Source organism: Hydra vulgaris, chromosome 08 (genome assembly GCF_038396675.1).
Source record: "Hydra vulgaris chromosome 08, alternate assembly HydraT2T_AEP".
Lineage (NCBI taxonomy): Eukaryota > Metazoa > Cnidaria > Hydrozoa > Anthoathecata > Hydridae > Hydra > Hydra vulgaris.
In genome coordinates this window covers 64,529,104-64,551,772 of record NC_088927.1, presented here as the reverse complement: position 1 = coordinate 64,551,772, position 22,669 = coordinate 64,529,104, and the positions used below count along the sequence as shown (strand labels likewise).

Sequence of the window (22,669 nt, the reverse complement as noted above, 5' to 3'; positions counted from 1 at the left end):
CCAGCACAGGGCCGGGTGAATAAAAAAAAGCAATTACTTTTACTCAGTAACTGGTCAGCTTTACGTGAATAAAAACTTCATCAATTTTGCTCAAATTTTTATTCACGTACGGTTAAACAATTACTCAGCGTGTTTGGAGTAAATTGCTTGGCTTTACGTGAATAAAAATATGAATAAAAAAAACACGTGAATAAAAATTGAAAAAAAAAACGTCAATAAAAATTTGAGCGAGTTCGCAAAAAAATTTTATTCACGTAAAGCTGAACAATTGCTCGAAAAACGCTGAGTAAAAGCAATTGCTTTTTTTTATTCATCCGGCCTAATACGAGTAAAGATAAAATACACACCTTTTAAAATAATTTTCTTATCCTCTTATATAATTTAACCTTATATAATTTAACTCTTATATAATTTAACTATAATTTAACTCTTATATAATTTAAAGCGGTAGTGGTGTAGTGGTAGAGGGCTTGCTTTATAAGCGAGAGGTTCCAAGTTCGATCCCCACCACGTCCCTGGTAGTACCGCGCTCAACTTGTTTCTCCGCGCAGCGGCCTTGTTTGTCAAGTTTAGTGTTTCGGAGTTATAGAGTTGAGAGAGGGTTATAATTACAATTAAGTAGCCTCCTCGTCTGAAGTGGCCTTCAGCGCCTTGGGGAGGTTAATTAACAAAAAAAAAAAAAAAAAAACATTCTATTTTAGTTAAGTACAAAAAAGCCTTGAACCAGTATGTTTTAATCTTATTTGTTTTTACAGGAGGGAGAGAAAGAGGTACTCTATTTCCTAATAAATAATCCTTACGTAAGCTCGGAAGGGCTGCAAAATCAGTGGTTATGTAGCGTACGTATATTATGACAAATATTTTAAATTTTCTACTAAAACGTGCACAATGTTAACGCTTAACTCAACTAGATTACAATTTACCTCAAAATCCTGGCAACGATACAAGTCAATATTCTAAAGTAAATGGTATAAACGCTACATTTTTACATTAAAAAATTTTAATTGCAAATAAAATAAAAAAAGTGAAATTAATCTCCTAAATCTATGATTTACTTCCATAATCTTTTCCGTAATTCAAATAGAGAAAAATCTCATTTTAAAATAGTTGGCGCAATTTACAAATAATTCAATAAAATTTTTTAAAATTAAGAAAAAAATATTCAAGATTTTATCTGATACATTAAATTATCTGATACTTTTTAAAAATAAAAAAGTAATAAAAAAATTTATTGATTTTTAATTATAGACAACCCAGCATATTCGAACTTGATGTAGTTACTTTGTAATAATTCATTAGTAACATTGATTGATCTCAATCATGCCAGTCTGTTTGGTGTGTTTCAAAACTAGTATTCCATATGTTGGTCATATACCAGCTAATGTGTTATTAAGAACCATTTCTAAAAACTAAAGGTGCAAAAACAAACAATTAAAAGTTGTTTTAATAAATATAAATATAACTTTTTTTTGTTGGTAACATACATACACACATACATAGCTTTTTTTTGTTGGTAACATACATACTTAGTTGCAAAAAAAAAAAAACGTTTTTTTGGATAAAAAAAAAAAGCGTTTATTTTGGTGTTTTTTTGTTTTTTTTAAGGCGGTTTTTTGTTGTTTTGTTTTTGGTAATTTTTTCAGCAATTTTTTGTTTTTTTTTGGCATCAATTTTGTAACAATTTTTTTTAATTCTAGTATATTTTTAGTTTACGATCATTATAAACACAAATACATGTATGAATACCAATTTAATTTATATTATTAATAAAAAATTAAATTACCTATAATTTAGTTATAAATCTAGGTACCGTGGTGTGACCTAAGAAAGTCCTAGTTTTTTTATATAATAATAAATAATGAATTCGAATTCTTGCTTTTTGATAATATTGTAGAATAATAAATAAATTTTCAGTTTTACCCTATTTTAGACGTAAATACTTTTAAAAAAGTCTTTATTTAAGCTGTAATATAGTTCGAGGTGATGACAAAAAGGAAGTACTATAATTTTGTTTGGAATAAAAGAAAGTTCTAATAAGTAAAAAAGAAAGTCCTAATGTTTAGTATTATATGAGGCGTTGCGAACGAAAGGGCACACCAACCAAAACCAAGTTTTGAGTAAATCGCGTTTGAAGTTTCTAGACTGAAATTTGCAAAGGGGCACACCAACCAAAATCAAGTTTTGAGTAAGCGCGCGAAATTACACTTTTTCCTACCACGTGATAGAAGAGTTTACACCCCCTCCCCATCTGTGGTAGTTGGTGGTTTTTTTCAGACCCCTCTTTCGGAATAACGTTTTACTCGTTACAAAGTGTGTTTCTCAAGATTTTTTCACGTGTAAATAACAAGGGATTTTCAGTCAGAAAGAGGCCCACTGACACGTTGATCTTGTGTTATATTGTAGATGACAGACTAAAGTAAAAAATGGTTAAAGAAAACGGATTTTCGAAAATTGGTTGGTGTGCCCCTTTCGTTCGCAACGCCTCATATATTTCTTGAATATTAAAATGACTAATACACTTAAAGACATTTTTCTGACAGAGATTTATTAATTCTACACATAATATAAAATTAAAAATTCTTTTCCATTATTCTACGTATAATTTTACTTAGTTTTAGACTTTTTTGCTGCTTTTTCTTGTTTTTCTTTCAAATTTTCTAGCCGAATTTCTTTCTTGTTTTTCAGACTCTTTTTCACCTTTTTTTTTTCTTTCTTCTCAATTTTCTTTCTTCTGTTTTTTCTCAATTTTCTGTCTTTCTAATTTTTCTTTAGCCCTCTTTTTCTCTTCTAAACAATATATTCGTCAGATGTAATGACTGATGAAACTTTTGTTGCTTGTTTTAGTACTTTTTTACTCTGAAATTCTTCTGGACTAACAAATATTGACTTGAAAACATTGTCATTTGCTTGCAAAGGTCCTTAAACTGGTGCTAAAGCTGTCTCATAATATTCAATTGTTGATTCTGGTTGTGTTAAGTTCTCATTACTTACTGGAATTTCCTCTAATGGCGTTTCTAGAACCAAGTTCTTTTCTCGAGTTGTGGGATCAACACCCTCTATTTTGTCCATTTTCTTCTGCCAGTAATAAAAAAAGGCTTCTTGTTCTATTGCACCTATTCAATACATAAGATTACGATGGGCTCTAGAAGATTTTAATTGGTAATGTCTCATATCAGTTTCTAAATCATTTTTGGCCTTATCGATTGGACTTAACAGTTCCCCTATAACCGGAGTTTCAGCGAATTCTTTGGGATCCCTTAAATCCATTTGGTATTAAAGTTGGAATTTTCTGTGTTTTAGCAATTACAGCCTGGAGCAAGGGAGCAAAAGTCCTTTTTGGTAGAGCAACTCCAAGGTTTTAAATTCTCCATTCTGTGATTATGTCGGTCCAAAAATCTTTTGCAATATGAAAGTAAACTCAGTCCAATGGTTGTGCAAAATGGGTGCAATTAGGTGGCAAACAAATGATGGCAATACCATTTTCTCTGCAAAATTGTCCCAAATCTAAGGTCAAATGTGATTTGTGGCCATGTAAAAAAATAGTTTTTGGCAATAGGACATTATTTTTCCTTAAAAATTCAATGAAAGGTCCAGATATATAATCGTAAAATGTTTGGGACATCTGGTAACCTTTGGCTGATTTACCCATAACCCAATCTTTAGGAAAGTCAGCTGCAATTTCTGGTGGAATTTCCCATTCAAATGGATACAAAACCAAAGGTGGTGCAAATAAATAATTTACATTTACTGTTATCATAACTCAGAAACTTTCTTTATCACTATTTGCAGTGATGTAATAAAATCGTTTTTTTTTTTTTTTGTCCAATTGCATTTTTAATAGATGGACACAGATCAAAAGATGACTCATCAAGGTTCCAAATTCAATTAGGATCCTTGACACAGACAATAAATCATTTTTTTCCATATACTATGTTATTTTTTGGAACCACATTTTAATATCTTGTTTGGAAACAAGTGTTCTGTGTTTCGGAAGTGTCTGAGCCTTTTGAATCAAAAGTGTTGAATGTCTCTTGAAAAAATTGCATGCCCAACAAGTGCTAATTAATTTTTGGTCAAGATTCATTTTATGTGCTAAAATAGATGCACCCTTAAGAAGTAGTTTCTTTATAACTGGCATACCAACATTGGCCATATCAATTAGCCAATTTTTAACTTTAACCTCTACGGTTTTATCAAAAATTGTTGGACCCCTATTTGACTCTTTGCTCGACCTTGTGTTCGCTGGACAAGGGTTGGCTTAGGTATTTTATAAAATTTAGATGCTACATATATTGTCATAGTCTTCTTTTTTATTTTATCTAATACTTCATCCATATCCTGTTGTGAATATGGCTTGTAAGATCTTTTTGGGTCTAAAACAAAAAATTAAATTATTTTTGTAAGGCTAGGGCTTTCTATTATATAAGGTAAAAAAGAAGGGGAAAAAAAAGTCACATCAAATTTTTCGTAAAAATATACGTGTAAATCGACCAATTTATAATGGCACGTGAACATGCAAATACCATGTTTATGTGCCATTATAGATCAAAATAGTTTTTTAATAACAAGATTTTTACAATAAAAAACTCAACTCTTCACCATACAATTTTTGACACAATGTTCAATATGGCACCAGCTTATATTGAATATTTACATCTCAGTAGAACAAATACTCTGATTGGCCGAATTCTCCACCAACCCAGTCAATTTTTTAATGAAAAGTTTCTTCAAAAATATTTAGTTAAAATAACAAAAAGAATTTTCTCAAAATATTTATTTTATAATATACAAAATTTATAATTTGTTGCATTAGGACTTTCTTACAGCATAGGAATTTGTTAGGTCACACCACGGTATACTGTATGAGAATATTTATTTGTCATGTTGCACTTCCTAGCTACAGTGTTACACGCTTTATATACAAAAACTATACGTGTTAAAAACTACAACTTTAATTTTGATAAAGTAAATATATAAGCATATAATACTATGCCAATTTATTATCAGACTTTAAATATATATAATATATATATATAAAAAATAATAAACATACATACATACATATATATATATATATATATATATATATATATATATATATATATATATATATATATATATATATATATATATATATATATATATATATATATATATACTATACTCAATCCATAAGTTAGGTCAAAATTGTCTTAATTTTATAGAAAAAAAAGAAAAAAACAAAGAATAATGAAAGAAAAGATTGCTAACCCATGCCAAACCCTCAGTCAATGTAGCAGCACTCCATTGTGGGTCAGGCTATTTGATAGTTGATGTATGTACTGAAGTCCCTGCAATTTCCTGTTTTTTATGACATCGTCAGAGTGTGTCTAATGCTGCATTTATATATATATATATATATAATATATATATATATATATATATATATATATATATATATATATATACACATATATATATATATATATATATATATACATATATATATATATATATATATATATATATATATATATATATATATATATATATATATATATATATATATATATATATATAAAAGGCTGCCTTAAAACACCCTTTAGATAAAAAAATCACAATTTAGTTTCTTTAATGCACTTAAAGATCAATTTAGTAGCTTGAATGATGAATTTTTAACATTTCCCAAAAAACAAAACAAACAAAAAAACCCTTGCGGTTTTTTTTGAAAAAAAAGACCAAAAAAGCTAAAAAAAACAAACAAAGCCACATTTCTACATGCATGCATACATACATACATACAAACATACATATATATATACACATACATACATACATACATACATACATACATACATACATACATACATACATACATACATACATACATACATACATACATAAATTAGATTAGATTTATTTCAAATTTCAATTTTCATTGTTTTTATTATTGATATTAAGGATAATTGATATCAAAATTTATATATATATAATTTCATTTTTCAACATCTTCACTTCCAACAAGGCTACATGCAACCACTATAAGAGTTGGAAGTTACTGGAGGATAAAAGATGCAGTTTATAAAGCAAAATAAAAATTAATAGGCAACTTAAAAGATTGCAAATTGTATAAATCAGGAAAACAAGATGAAGGGAGTGTACTCCAAAGAACTGGTGTTCCAGGAAAAAAACAAAAAAATTTTTTTGGAGCACTTAGGAACAGCCACAGTAAAAAGATGAGACTTAATTGAATGGCAAGTGTCACGAGAATAAAGTTCAGTAGATGGCACAAGCGATGTCATCTACTGAAATTTATTCTTTAAACATAAACTGTTTAAAGCTACAAATTAGCCTGAAAAAATTGTGCTAGTGCCATCTAGTAGCATTTTTTGTCGTCTTTCAGAATATCGTATTGCCAAAGGTAAAAAACAATGGCAATCCTACAAAAAATGCATTTTAAAATTGCCCATCCCATCCCTTTACAGCGTGGCATCATACATTGTCTCTCTTTAATTTTTTTACTAAGTTATTGCTTAAATTAGTATTGATTAAATGTTAATAATCATTTATTATAGATAATTTCGCAATGGATAGTGATTACTACCCAACCGTTTAAAACGCATTAATGGACTTAATTTTACAAAGTCTATATTTCAGAATAGTTATTTTATACGCACTTAATATACGCACACATTTTTATCAGTTGTGAAAGTTTCTTTTGCTCATATCTCAAAATGAGATATTTTGGTATACTCATCGTTTTTCCCCTGGACCTTTCATTCATATATATATATATATATATATATATATATATATATATATATATATATATATATATATATATATATATATATATATATACATCCTATCCCGGCTAATAACCCCTGCTAGAATTATTATTTAGCTGGGGTTGGGCTTGTAAAATATCCTGATTGAATACAATTGAGCTGAGGCCAGTGGCCCTGGCCACTTCATAGCCCATTATACCATTTATATATAAAAAAGAGAAACTGCATTTCACCAGCCACTGAGAGCCTGTACATGCTGTAGCAAAAGTGAGATCCTTCTCAAGCACAAATGCCCCCTTCAAGCAATCAGAGAGAGTTGGCTTCTTATCAAGATAAGAATAAATGGTAGTATCATCAGTGAACAATGCCACCTTAGATGTGAGGTTTTCAGGGAGATTGTTGATTAAAAAGAATATAGAGCCAAGGATAGAACCTTGAGGGACCCCTGAAGTTACAGGAAATGAAGAAGAATGCTGCCCATCGAGGACAAATCAGCAGTAGAATGAGAAGATCAAAATCCATACTAATGATCAGAAAGTAAGTTACAAAACTCATAATTTAAAATGAGAAAGTTATTAGACTCAAGATTAAGTTATTAGATTCAAGATGAGAGATTAAGTGTTTGTTAATTAAAGACTCAAAAACCTTGCTTATGATAGTAAGAAGACTTATAAGATGAGTCAGATTGCTCTCCAGAATTTTTGAAAATTGGGATTTCCAGTAGGGTAGAAATCAAGACTCAGATAAGCACTTGTTAAAAGTTTTGAAACTATAGAAGACTGCTCCGGATAACACTTCTGCAAGACTATAACCGGTATGTTGTCTAGACCACAAGCTGTAGCAGAGTCTAAGCAGGAAATCACTTTCGATGCAGTGATACTAATGTCAGCTGGAGTGATACTAATGTCAAACAATGTATCAACCTATTTGTCGGCTATATCAGGTAGGATGTGATAAGTGGAATCAAGAGACGGTATTGATGAAAATTTTTTAGTAAACAATTCAGCTTTAGGTGAGGTAACAAAGTCTGAACCATACAAAAGAGGTGGAATAACAGATTTGCCCTTATTATTGATACTGTTTAAGATTCTCCAGAAGTCACAAGAGCCTAATTTTTGTGATGAAATACAAGATTTCATGACCTGAGAACAGCGGGCTTTGACATTAGACAAAAACTTTTTAAAATGGCTTCTAGCAATAATAAACAGACATCTGTTTTCTGGAGAATTGTTTTAGAAATAGATATGAAAATAATGGTTATGATTGGAAATTAAAGCAGCACAATGATAGGAAACCATGGAGAAGAATGAGACTTGACTTGGAATCGTTGAGAGGGAAAAAAGACTTCATGCCAGTCTGAATCCAAGAAATTACATAAGAAGCACATTGGTCAGCAGGAAGGCAAAGGATTTCTACCCAAGAGCCATCACAAACAAAATTACCAACAAGAACAATATTGACTAAAGGATAAAGAGAAAAGGCTTGGTCAATTTGATTAGAAATAACTAGGGTTATGACTTTTGTAATTGTAATTGTAAAAATTAAATACAATTACACATTAAAATACAATAATATTGTATTGTAATATTACAGAAACAATAAAAAAAATTTATTTTGGTATTGTATTGCTGTGATGAAAAACAATTACAATAAGTATTGTATTGTTTTTTTTTCTAACAATACAATAAAATTCGAGAAATATTGTATTGTATTGTTCTAATGAAATAAAATTACAATAACTATTGTATTGTTTTGATGAAAACAATTACAATAACTATTGTAGTGTATTACTTTACATTAAAGTAGAAAATCTAACGTATTTTATTGTATTTATCTTCGTCTCTGACAAACTTACTTATTATTTTTGCTATTTTTTATTTACGGATTTGCAATATATTGCAAATTTTATTTTTTACATATTTAGATTTCGCATCACCTATCTTGTTATGTATTTCTAAGCTCTAAATGGCCGCAAAATATTGCCTGTCTGATGATAGCCTTACTATTATGAAAAATAACATTCATAAATTATTTTATTCAGCCCTTTTATTTTTTCCTCTTGATTTTAATGCTGCAAAAGAACTTAAAATATATATGAAAACTAAGTTTAGTAACACAAACAGTTAAACATAATAATTATTTTTAAATAAAAAGTTTTATTGTCTTTTATTACAATAACAATATATTGATTTTTTTATTACAAAGACAAATTACAATACAATATTTATTGCTATTGTAGTGGGTCATTACAATACATTTTTTTTTCAGATATTGTTATTGCTTTATAAAGATGAATTGCAATACAATATTTATTGTTATTGTATTATAGAGTTACAATATTTGTAAATCACAAGTATTGTTATTGTTTCTAAATTAAGTTAATACAATAACAATAATTATTGTTACTGTTATTGTTTTCATTACAATTACAATAGTCCTAACCCTAGAAATAACATTGAAAAGAGTGCAGTCTTGAGATGAAGATAAGCGATATAGAACAAAGAAAAAGGTGATAGAGTAAAGTGGTGCTAAATGAAAGCACATAAAGGAATAGTCTGTAAATTCAAACCTAGTTTCCAGACAAATGGGTGAATTCTTACAAATGCCCAGGCCAAGCATGTGACTATTTGAGTGTTTACGAATTAAAAGTAGATAACCATCAACACTAAGACCACAAGATAAGACAGTTGAACTCAAATTAATCTCACAAAGAGCAAGTTGGCAAGAGATAAGACCCAACAGAAAAGAAGTTACTTGGAAGACCACAAATATTAGTGAATGATAAATGGTGATGATGATGGTTTAAACTTGGTAAACTTATAAACTTGATGATAATGGTTTTTTATATTTTGTAGTTTTTAGTACTTTTTTACTCATTTTTGAATTTGTTAAAGAACTTGACTCAAAGCACAGATAGTACACTATTTAGTACACTATTTAATAGTCCAAGCAATTTCCTCAAATTATTATTATCATTATATATATCATCGGTGCAAAGCAAAACTATCTTAAGTCCATTTTTGGCAAAATTTTTCGGTTTAAAATATTCCTTAGGTAAACAAAAGTCATCTCACATAGTATGGAATTAAAATTGATTCAACTTTTGCAACTATAAGTAAAATTCAAATATCTTATGTTCTAAAAAAAATAATTAAGAGACATTGTTGCTACAAAAAAAAACTATCAAAATCTATCAAATAACATCTAGATCCATTATTTGGCAAGAAAAATTTTTGGTTTAAAATACTTAATAGATATAATAAATAACTGAAAACAAGTAGATTTAATCAAAAAAATAAAAAGTAGTGATTAAATTTAAAACTTTAAATGTCTTTTTCTCAGAACAGCTAAAACGACTTTAAAATGGTCTTGTTTTGCAGCGGCAATTTAATTTGTAGAATTTTGCTATATTTTATATAGTTTTAAGATTATAATAAGCCCATTTGCATTGTTTCTTCTCATATACTTTAATTTTAATTTTTTATTTGTTATATTATGAACAATAATAAAATTTTCTATAAGTATTTTAAAAACAATTTGGTTTAATTAAGAAGATCAAACGCAGTGATAAATTAAAAACATTAAATGCCTTTTTCTCAGAACAGCAAAGTTGAACTTAAGATCATGAGTGCCAAATATCGTGCTGGGCGATTTTATCATCACATGCACTGATATATATATATATATATATATATATATATATATATATATATATATATAAATATATATATATACATATATATATATACATATATCAATGCATGTGATGAATAAAATCAATGTGATGAATAAAATCGCAATGAGCGCGATATTTCGCACTCATAATACTGAAACACGTTATCAACGAGCGCGATTATGCGCGCTCGTTGATAACGTCATGCAGTACACATGCAGTACGCATGTGTGCGTGACATACTTTATTATGAATACAACTTTATTTAGCAATATGCTAACTCTACTGTTTAAACATATTTTGACTTCAGAAAAAAAAATTTAAAAAAAATATTTTCTATAAAATCAACTTATAATTTTCTCCCTTGCAAGTCCTTCAGACGAGCGCAAATGTATATATGTATAACAAATATATTTTATATATATGTATAACAAATATATTTTATATATGTTATACATATGAATTATATAATATATATGTATATATATATATATATATATATATATATATATATATATATATATATATATATATATATATATATATATATATATATATATACACACATACATATATATATATATATATATATATATATATATACATATATATATATATATATATATATATATATATATATATATATATATATATATATATATATATATATATATATATATATATATATGTAACAAATATATTTTATATATATGTTATACAGATGTATTATAAAATAGATACATACATACATACATACATACATACATACATACATACATACATACATACATACATACATACATACATATATATATATATATATATATATATATATATATATATATATATATATATATATATATATATATATATATAGACCTATAGTTTGTTGTCTTTGGGAAGAGCGGAAGGAAAAAAGTGATTCTTACGCCAACACATACGTCACTTTTAATTACTTTTGACTTTCATCCAACATTTGCGTGTTGGACGTAAAAACCATTAATTTAATTACAAATAAATCGTTTTTTAAAAAAACCACAAAAACGCAAATTTAATTGACCAGAATATTTTAAAAACATTCTGAATGTTTTTAACAATATAAACAAAGTTTTTATTTTTTTAACAAAATGTTTTTATTTTTAATTTTTTTAATAAAATGTTTTTATTTTTATTTTTTTTTACTGTAAATCATGCGCGGAGTGTTGCTACATCGACTATCTTATAGCCTGACTCGCAAGGGAGTGCTGCTACATCGACTGACAAATAGCCTGACTCGCAAGGGAGTGCTGCTACATCTACTATCTTTTAGCCTGACCCGAAAGGGAGTGTTGCTACATCGACTGAGGGTTTAGTTGGGGCAGGCAGTCTATCAATTAATAAAAATAAATAATTCTGGTCTTGCATTTTAATTTTTACTTTTTGTCAACAAAATACGGAAAAAACTTTTGGACAACATCTAAGGGTTGTACATATATACATATATATATATATATATATATATATATATATATATATATATATATATATATATATATATATATATTAGGTTGGTGCAAAAGTAAATTCGCATTATTTCAAAGTCAAGTATGATGCACATGCGTAGTGTAAAGGCAAACAAAATATATATTAGTTTAAAGAGCAATCTTTTTTGCACATTTTAAATCATAAATTCTAATTTTTTAATAACATTGTATATATATAATTCTTTTTTAGAAAATGTCCATAGAAAAAATACATTTCAGACATTACGCGTTGTACGAATTTCGGCATGGTAAAAATGCAACAAAAGCGACAGAAGCGATTTGTTCTGTTTATGATGTGGATGCTCTAAATGTTCCTGTTTGCCAGAAGTGGTTTGCTAAGTTTCGCAGCGGAGATTTTGATCTTGAGGACATAGAACGTTCAGAAAGGCCACAGGAACTGGAAACAGACAATTTAGAGGAATTGCTCAAAGAAGATCCTCGACAATCGACTCGAGAATTAGCAGAACAACTTGGAGTTGATCATTCAACTGTTTTAAGACGATTACACGACATGGGAAAGGTTCAAAAGGTCGGAAAATGGGTCCCACATGACTTGACTAAAAACAACAAAACGCAACGTTTAAGCACCTGTATTTCTCACATGGCTAAGTACAAAAAAAAGGACTTTTTGTGGAAAATTGTAATGGGCGATGAAAAGTGGGTTTATTATGACAATCCTTCCAACAAAAAACAGTGGTTGAGTCCTATTCAATCAGCATCTGCCTCAACTAAACCCGATATTCATCAAAAAAAAAGTAATGCTTAGCATATGGTAGGATATGAAAGGTATAATATACTATGAACTGCTGAAACCGAAGCAAACTATTAAGGCTGTTCGCTACTTGAAACAATTGAGATGTTTGAATGAAAAAATCTTAGAAAAAAGGTCCGGACCGGGTCATGGAAACCGTAAAGTCATATTGCTGCATGACAATGCTCGGCCCCATGTTGCTATGAGAACCAAGGAAACTATTTTAGATGAATTAAAAACTTTAAATGGGAAGTCTTGCCGCACCCTGCGTAATCACCAGACATGGCACCATCAGATTACCATTTGTACCGCTCAATGGAACATTTTTTACAGGATAAATCATTCAAAGAAAATCAAGATTTACAAAATCAGCTAGATGCTTATTTCAAAGCAAAGCCCCAGTCTTTCTACAGAGATAGAATTCGTCATTTGGTCACAAAATGGCAAAAGGTCATAGATAGCCAAGGAAATTATTTTGATGACAAATGACTTCTTAATTTTAACTATATTTAATAAATAGTACTGAAAAAAAAACGAACTTTCTTTTGCACCAACCTAATATATATATATATATATATATATATATATATATATATATATATATATATATATATATATATATATATATATATATATATATATATATATATTTATATATATATAATACTACAACTCTCCCGTGTTGCCTAGACAACTTTTCTATACAATAAGGTAGAAGCCATTGCTTTTGATCTATCTAAAAGAACTTTGGTGAAGTTTTGCATAGTGGTTTTTCCATAAATTTTCTTTAGTGTTCTAAAGAAATTTTAACAAATTTATGAATCATTCATTTCTAATTAAAGTGTTTAAGGTGTCTTTTTTAACAAGTCTTTTTTTGACAGTGCAGTCGTATATTCCAGTTATAAAAAATTTTGATTTTTGATCACTTGAAAGGGCTCTTGAGGCTTGAATTCTATCTTTCTTCTATAACAGCTTGGTACAGTGGTTGATGATTATAATCCAAACATAGTTGTTTTCTACCTACAGTTATGTCAATAACTTTGATGTTCTTATATTGATAGTTGATACTGAATCTTCTGTTTTAAATTTTTTTGTGTTATCTCTTATTATTGCTTATTGATGGATACCATATATCCAATCCATTGTAAAATTAGCGCCTTCTAAGGTTGCCTCTTTATCATGTTAGCCATTTGATAACTATTGATTCCATTTTCTAATTCTACGTCTTTACTGTCCTTATATGGAATACTATGTCATACTAAATTTGTTTAAAAAAAAACTCCACCTCCTCAAAATTTTTTAATGTACCAAACTATTGTCTAAACCAGTCAAAATGATCAATGTAAACCCAGTCTTAGTGATAAAAATAATATAAGATTGTTCAAAGGTTAGTCTGGATTATCTGTTACTGTGTTGAAAAAACAGCTTATTGCTGATAACAAGTTATTGAGTTCATTTACTTTTAACTGCAATAGACTTTCCATAGAAAAAAACTTTTTAGGAGGCTAATACATACATCATTTATACTAATTTCTCATTATAGTTTCAACTAATTTTGCCATTTAAATCTATTTTGAGTTTAATTGCAGAAAAGTAATAGCCTAAATCATTGTTTATTTATTTGTTATATGTATAAGTTTATTATACCATATTTATGATTTAATAATAACTATTATCTATTTATTATTATATTGTTATTATTATATCATATTTTATTACATTGTATTATAACTAAAATAATCAGTTTTTTACCTGTTCATAGGTGACATTAACAACACCTCGTTGCTGAAGATCATGTTTTCGAAAAGCATCAGTGAGTGTCTTTAGCATAACACAGCATTGAATAAAATCATCAAATTTCATTGTATTTGATCCAGTTCGATCAAAGGTACGAACACACAACTGACAAAAGTATGGAGATCTAAACATAAGTGCAAATCTGAGGATTTTCTATGGAAAACAAAACAAAGGATTTTATCACAATATAATAGTAATTATATGATCAAATTAATTCAAAAAAACGTAACAATTGCAATTGTGATAAAAAAAGCTTTTTAACAACAATATTTTAGTAATGATTTTCTTAATGAAACTTTTTTTCTAGGAAGAAGAAAAACGTATATTGAAAACATAAAACCATAATTTTGAAGATTACAAATTATGTATTAAAAAGTACAACTGTTTTTATATGTAAAAAAAAAAAAAAAAAAAAATACCTTAAATTTCAACATAAAAGCTTTTGTAGTTGAGATAAAGCTATTTAAAGTTTCTTATTTTTCCAAAAGGTAAAAACTTAAGTAGCAAAAACATGTTTTGTTCATACTTTGAAGTTCGATATTTTTAAAACAAAACTTCAAAAAACCTTATTTTTTTAATTATATATACAACTCTAGACTTCCTTTCATAAAACACTGAAATTAAATTTTTTAATGTCACATTTTATTCATAATGGCTACCTAAAAAACCTATTCAATCAACCACCGAAATAAAAGAGTTAATTTTTGATAGGTCATCATACAAAATTAGCAATTTAAGAAGTGAATTTGAGAATTTAAGAAGATGTATTTTTTGAGTTTCTATATGAACCAATATGGCTTGCTTAATTTTTAAACATCTAGTAATAAGATTTACTTTAAAAATGTAACGGTAAATTTAAATACAAAAAGAATTAAAACTAATAAATAAAATAAAGTTTTGAAAAGAAAAAAATTATATAACAAAATAAGAATAATAAAGAAAACATAATGGATAACTTACAATCGATATCCGAATGATGTGAAAGCTTGATTTAATTCATTTTGGTCAATTGTTCCTGATCGATCTCGATCAAAACTAAAGTAAAAAATAAAATAAATGTAAATTATAAAATTTTTTAACATTAAATTTATATTTATATATACTTTGAAGTTAGTAAGTAATAAAAAGTTTCCTAACTGCAAATTTTATCTTTTGGGAATAAAATTTAATAAGCATGTTTTCTAATTCCATATTCAATAATAAACCTTAAAATAAAATTATTTGGAGCAAGATTCAATTTCGAACTTTTTGATCAAATGTCTAGCACTTTAACTAATGTTTGGATCTAATGTTTGGATCTGGTGGTACTTTAATAATAGATCCAATGCTCAGTACTTTAACTACTATTTTAAATATTTTGAGCAATTTACACCAATTCAGTGCAATTAAGTTTGGCCTACGTAATTTTAACCTACAAAAATTCTAATAAAGAGTTTAATAAAATTCAAATGTAATTAAGACTGATTAATAATAAAAAGACAAATTGACAATAACGTAAAATGAAAAGACTAAAACAATTTATTTTACTAATTAAAAATTAAATTATTTTAAAACAATTAAAAACTAAACAATTAAAAAAAAAAACTAAAAAACTAAGATTATAAACAATTTACTAAAGCAAAATTGATGACTGAAGCAAAATCGCTGACTGAAGCAAGATATTTAAAAACTAATCATTTTTTTAATTTCAAGTACTGTATAAAAAAGTTATGAAAAATCCAATTTCAACATTTTTAATATTTTGTTCTTTATTAGTTTTTCAGTGTTGTTTTTATTGTTTTCTGACAAAAAAAATCTTTTTGGATACAAATGATTGTTGGTCAACAAACTTATTTTTGTGCTCCACTGTCAGAATATTCTGATAAGTACAGTTTCTATATGGCATTTGTAATGGTTATCATAAATGTCTATATCACATCTGATCCAAAGAATATTTATTATCAATTTTATTTATTTGCATTTGAAAAACGTACAAATAATTAAAATTTACTAAATTACTTAGTAAATTAATGTAATTACTATACTACTCTTATGTAACACCAATTATAATAATAAAAACAGTGATAAAAACAGTAACATTATAGATCAAACTTTTTAAAATTAAATTTATGAATGTCAATTTCTTTTGCGTTATAAAAATCTTTATGCATCATTTGTGTATTTATTACGTGGAGCAAATTTTTGTGAATAATTTCTTGTAAAATATTTTAAGCTAAAAAAGTAAAACAATTGGCTAAATCAACAAGATTATGCTCAATTTTATAACAAAAGGCTAAATCAACAAGAGTATGCCCAATTTTATAATTCCTTAAAAAATCAATTTAACTCTGAAATTCTCAAGAGTTGGAAGTCAATAAGTCTTGACAATAAATAGTCATTTTATGTAATATGACATCTTTTGCAGACAATTTTGGTAAAACATTTTGAACTTTTTCTATAACTTATTCAACTTTTATCTCTCAAAAAGTTGAGCAAACAAGGTTCCAGTATAGGTTACACATAAACTTTGTGGGCTATTAACAAAAGTTGAGAATTGTTAGTGATGAAGGATTTTAAAAACAGACAAATATATCCTATAATTGAGATACAGGCAATGATTAGAGAACTTTGTATCAGAAGACATACTGATTTTGGCATGGTCATCAGAAGACATGGTGATTCCTATATCCTTAATTGAATAAACAAATTCAATATTGGTAACAGAACTTAATGTACAAGAATGAATATATGAAAAATGTCTTCTGTAGTTAAAATAAAAACATTTGCTGGTTGCTATTTTGAGTTGTCAATCATTGTCCAATCATGCAGAGATTTTTAAAGTATTTACAATACTCGATTGATGTTGTTGTAATCATTTCTCAGTTGGTACAACTTAACATTATCTGCAAACAGCTTAATGCTACAATCTTCATCAATGTAAGAAATTATATCATGAATAAAAACTAAGAACAGTTTTCTGCCACTAAGACAGAAGGAAGCAATTCACCGAAATGTGAATTCATAAAAAAACTTAAAAGTAATCAATTTTAAAACTCTTCTGGGTTCATTGTAATAATATGTAATAGTCATATTCTATAGGATTTAAAATGTTGTAAAACCTATTTGTATATACCATAATGTGGGACTTTATTCCTACATTTTAAAAGTAAACTTGCTTTCTTTTGCTGTGGCAGGTCCTATTAATTATTATATTCTAAGGTTTGATTCAAAAGTGATTGATAATTTTTTGAAAATACCTTCCATTTAAAAGAGAAGTCACACTTTGATTCTGCATTAAAATTACTAATTAAAAGCAATAAAACAGATTATTTGACAGAACCATTCGATCAGAGATCATTTAATTAAATTGATAATCAATTAATATTTTTGGGAGCTGTTTTTCAAGAACACTTTCTTGACAGTTGTAAAGTATTGTTTTTGCCATGAAAATATAAATTCTTTCTTTTGTTTTTAAAGGATAATGACTTTTTAACATGAGAGGCTTTCAGTTACTTTAAAACTAAGTAATATAATTTTGTGATGCAAAATCGTTAAATTCAACAAGCCTTTTACACATATTTTTTTTCACTTCACAGGAATGGTTATTCAAAACAAATCACAATTTGTTTTGGATTGATTAAGATTTATTTGCTAGTTGTTGCTGTTGTTGTTTTTTTGTTTTTTTTAACATCTTTACTTCCAACAAGGCTGCAAGCAACCACTATTAGAGTTGGAAGTTACTGGAAGTAAAAAGATGGAGATGGTAGAGCAAGATAACGATTGACAGATGACTTATAAGATTGCAAATTATATGAATCAGGAAAGCAAGATGAATGAAGCGAATTCTAAAGAAGGGAAAAAACTGTTTAAGGGAAAAAACTAGATGAATAAGAGTTTTTAAACTAATAACTACACTTATGATAATTATGATAATTATGATAATTAGCATGAACTTCATTACATTAATGAGGGTTTATTGCAAAACATAAATAAAATTTCAACTTAAAAATATTATGCAGATATATTAACAAATGTGATGCTTGGTCATATTTTGTTTTTTATAATAAGCAGTATACTCCATATTTGAGCTAAATAATTAAACTAACTTTTATTTAATAAAATTTCTTTACAACAGTATTGTAACAAAGTTTGCAAAAAATCATCAACCTCAGGCAATGTCAGGATGGCAATTAGGTTGGCACTGCTAAATGCCAACCTTATTTCCGAGGGTTGTAATTAAAATCATGGATCAATTCTATTCTTATAAACAATCTTGAAATAGTATAGAATTTAAAACACTGTTAAAATCATTAAATTAATAGAAACTAAAAGAATTAAAATTAATAGAAATTTAAAAAAACTAAAAAACTTGTATTATTAATTTTATTTGGTTAAAAAATAAACTTTATAAAAAACTAAAAAAACTAAAGAAAAATTCTTTTGGTGACAAAAATTTATACTACTAAGTATAACCTATCAAAACATTGTTTCCATTCCTGGATGTATTTCCATAATGCAGCAAATTCATAAACATTAATTGTACCAGACCTAAAAAATTCACATTATTACTTCTCAAAACAAGAACTTTAAACTTTTTAATAATTAACTGTTCTACCTATCTTTGTCAAACATTCCAATCATTAATCTACATGTTTCTCCATTAAAATGTGACCAATTGTTATTAAGCAAAGCTTGTTGCAACTCATCAGAAGTTATTGCTCCAGAGTTATCTCTATCAACTGCCTAAAAGAAACTAATAATAAACACTACACTAACGAATGGTATTATGTATATATAGGCTATCATAATAATATAATACTATTTTATCAGTGAAAACAACAGCTTTTTTGCCAATAAAATTTTAAATTGCTGGACTTTAAATCATTCATCAAATGTTTTTCTATCTATTTAAATAAGCATCTCTTGTTTCTGGGTCTTTAATTTAAATCTCTAAAATTCTTAAAACATTTAATATTTACTGCTTTTATAATAACTTGAACCTCAAGCAGACACAACAGATCTACTCAACTTCTTTGAGCATTAAATTCTTATTATTGAGTATAACAAAAAAAGTATGATTAAGAAATGATAGAAACATAGGTCTGAAAATTTAAGTAAATTTAAAATCTTAAAACTTTTTTTACCCATATATAAATTTTAAAAGATTTACAGAGATAGATTTTCTATATCTATATTTTATTGGAAACAAAGAAGATATTTTTACTTTAATAATAAATTTATACTCAGAAAGTTAAAATTTGATAACTTTGAAAACATTTCTGTGATACACCATACAAAATGAGGTCATAATTTTGCCTTTAGCACCATTAGTAAACAACCAATAAAAAGAAAAAATCAAAAATTGTATTAATTATCAGAAAAAAATTTTTGCCCTACACATAACAAAAATTAAAAAAAAAAAACAGTTTTGTTTGATTATATTAAAACCATAGATAACTCATTCTCTTTCAATTACAGTAACAAATATACTTACCAAAAACCATCCCCAAAGAGTTGAGTCGATTCCATCAGGTGGAGCTCTTTGACTTTGTATTGGACCTGCTAGCCCAGGCTGAAATTGCATTTGTTGTGAGTATTGCTGGTTATATGGCTGTTGATACACTCCTCCAGATTGAAATTGATAACTCATAGGTTGTTGTTGCTGATATATCCCAGAAACTTGCTGGTTACCACAAGGTGTCTGTTGATAACTATTAGCAGATGATTGTCTATAATTAGGTGGTGGCTGCTGATTATTCCCAAGAGGTGGTTGTTGATAACTAAAAGATGTTGGTTGTTGGTAATTACCAGTTGATAGCTGCTGGCCAGGTGGTGCCTGCTGGTAGTTACCTGGTGGTTGGTAACTACCAGTGGGCCAGGTACTTGATGCTTGTTTTTGACCAGCAGATAAAGATTGCATGTAACCTAGAGGCTGCTGTTGATATCCAGAACTAAAAGTCTAAATTAAAACCCACATTAAATTGTTTTCAGTTTTATCAAAGTAGAAACTTTTTGAAAAGATAAGTAATGTACACAAACATCGTTATATTTCAAGTAATCAACAACAATAACGAATAATTGTTGCAATTTCTCATATTCTCTCATATTTACAAAATGTAATGATAATTATATCTTATACTGTAAGATATAGGATTAGTTGAATACGCATGCAACGTTTACGTCATTTATGCTAATATATAAAATATCCAAAAACTTTCAGATAAAGTAAGCATGACATTTTTAAATATGACAAAATATGGAAGATTTTAACGCCTAATAGAAAATGAGGAGATCTTTTTCAGAAACATTAAAAGCTTAAATATATAGACAGCCTCACTTGTTGGTTCCACGCCATTGTTATAACAAAATTTGTTTACTACCAAGTAAGCGCAATGTTGTTGCGTTATTCTTAGGTAGTTTTAAAGTGCTTGTTTTTATTAAAAAAAGACCGAAGCTAAATTTTAACCACGGATTTTAAAGGCGCATTCAAAACAATTTTGTTACACTTAGAACATTTTATTAAAAAATTCGATACAGTATTTTAAAGTTTAAAATGATATAAAATTAAAATTACCTGCAAAAAATTAGGAATTAAGTAAAAAACTAGTGATTAAACGGATTCGGTAAGAAACAGTTTTAAAAATTAAGCTCAACTTAACACAAATTTTTATATATTAGTCAGTTTTATCTAAATTCCCATTAACCAGTTTTATCTATATTCCTAACTTGGTATCAACAAGTGGTTTGCAATTTTAGGGGCTGTCCATAAACTAGGTCAATAAAATAGGGGGGAGGGGGTCTGTATTTTTTTGACATTTGTTTACAGAGGGAGGGGGGAGGTCAAGACAAGTTGACGTCAACAATGTTACTTTTTTTCATAAATTTAGTTACTTAAAAAAAGGAAAATCGCGCAGTTTTTGTAGTCCTGTGTTACATACTCACTACACCTTCAATATTTTAATAAAGCTTTTTATGTTAACCTACTTTTTAAAAACCGTGTTGTGCTTTAAAAAGACCCGACACGTACAGAACTAAATTAGCACACACAAGATGTTTACTCGTAAAACTATTATTTTTTCAAATTTGTTTTTCGTTAGTCTGCAATGCAAACAAAAAATATTTATGCAAGTACTTGGTTTGCACTATATTACTTAAACGTTTATACCAACTGTCGGCAACTTGCGGTTAATACGGCTCTTTAGCTCCATGCACAAATATTAATATAATATTGAAATAAAGAATTGATAGATGATTTGAAAAAAAATTTAAAATGAAGATGTTGGTAGCTCTTATAATAATATTTGTGCACGGAGCTAAAGAGGCGCATTTTGACGTTGAACAACCACACGAGGCTTGCAAGCCGCAGGTTGCCGACCCCTGGTAATAACGTTTAAATAATATAATGTAGACCATGCACTTAAATAAATCTTTTTAGTTTGAACAGTAGACTAAAACTTTTTAAATTATAACTTTTGGCTTTTCTGTCTCATTAGGTTGCTGACCCTTGGTTTATACAATTTGTTAAATGGATTTTTCGTTTAACTAAACTCTATTAGAAACAATTGGCTTTTAATGCAAAATTGAACTAATAATAAAGTTAAAGTGAGGAGGATTGAAGGAGGATTGACACATTGAAGTGTTGCATTAATTTGAAATATATTCTAATTTAAACGTGTAAGGTGTATACATTTTTGTGAACACTTTCATCTTTATTTTTTGCTTCAGAGTAAGTAGTTATAAACTGGAAATATGTTCTTAATTTAAAAGTTTAATAACTTTTTTTCTGTACCTTTTACTTTTGTTCACTTTTTTTTTCAGAGAATTTGTAATTTTCGATTGTTCTCTAAATAGCTTACTTTTAATCTCTTTTTTGTTTTAGTTGCAAACTATTCTATTCAAAATATGATTGTTATTTTTTTTCCATTTGAATAGTTTTTTTGAAGGCTAAAGCGATCACCAAACCACTATCTTTTTAAATTTTTAAAATATTTAAAATAATTTATAACTTTTTTTTTTCTACTGAATTACAAGATGCGTCAGAGTATTTTTTTAGTGAAAGGGACATTTAATATTTCTCTTCCTCCAATTTAAAACATACACTGTAATTAATTTATGACTTGGTTTTAGCAAATGATTAAAATTTTTAATTCCATTTATGAAACTTAATAAAGATCATCAT

General features: G+C 27.5%; 1 protein-coding gene across 1 annotated transcript; it reads right to left on the bottom strand.

Annotated features, from left to right (window-relative positions):
- Positions 1–860: 860 nt before the first annotated feature.
- On the bottom strand, positions 861–20,957 carry LOC100210606 (programmed cell death protein 6). Its single transcript, XM_065804164.1, has 7 exons — positions 20,828–20,957; positions 19,985–20,449; positions 19,106–19,233; positions 18,964–19,038; positions 15,472–15,546; positions 14,467–14,635; positions 861–1,409 (listed from the first exon to the last, which is right to left on the bottom strand). The coding sequence occupies exons 1-7, from the start codon at positions 20,843–20,845 to the stop codon at positions 1,368–1,370; spliced, it is 972 nt and encodes a 323-aa protein (XP_065660236.1). The 5' UTR covers positions 20,846–20,957; the 3' UTR covers positions 861–1,367.
- Positions 20,958–22,669: the final 1,712 nt, after the last annotated feature.

What these genes read in the sequence shown, in the direction of transcription:
- LOC100210606 (XM_065804164.1), bottom strand. An exon ending in TGGAAACAATGTTTTGATAG is followed by an intron (nt 15,547 to 18,963) that starts GTTATACTTAGT and finishes TTTTTACTTTAG; the next exon opens with TTTTGATCGAGATCGATCAG. An exon ending in TTAATGTCACCTATGAACAG is followed by an intron (nt 1,410 to 14,466) that starts GTAAAAAACTGA and finishes TTGCACCTTTAG; the next exon opens with TTTTTAGAAATGGTTCTTAA.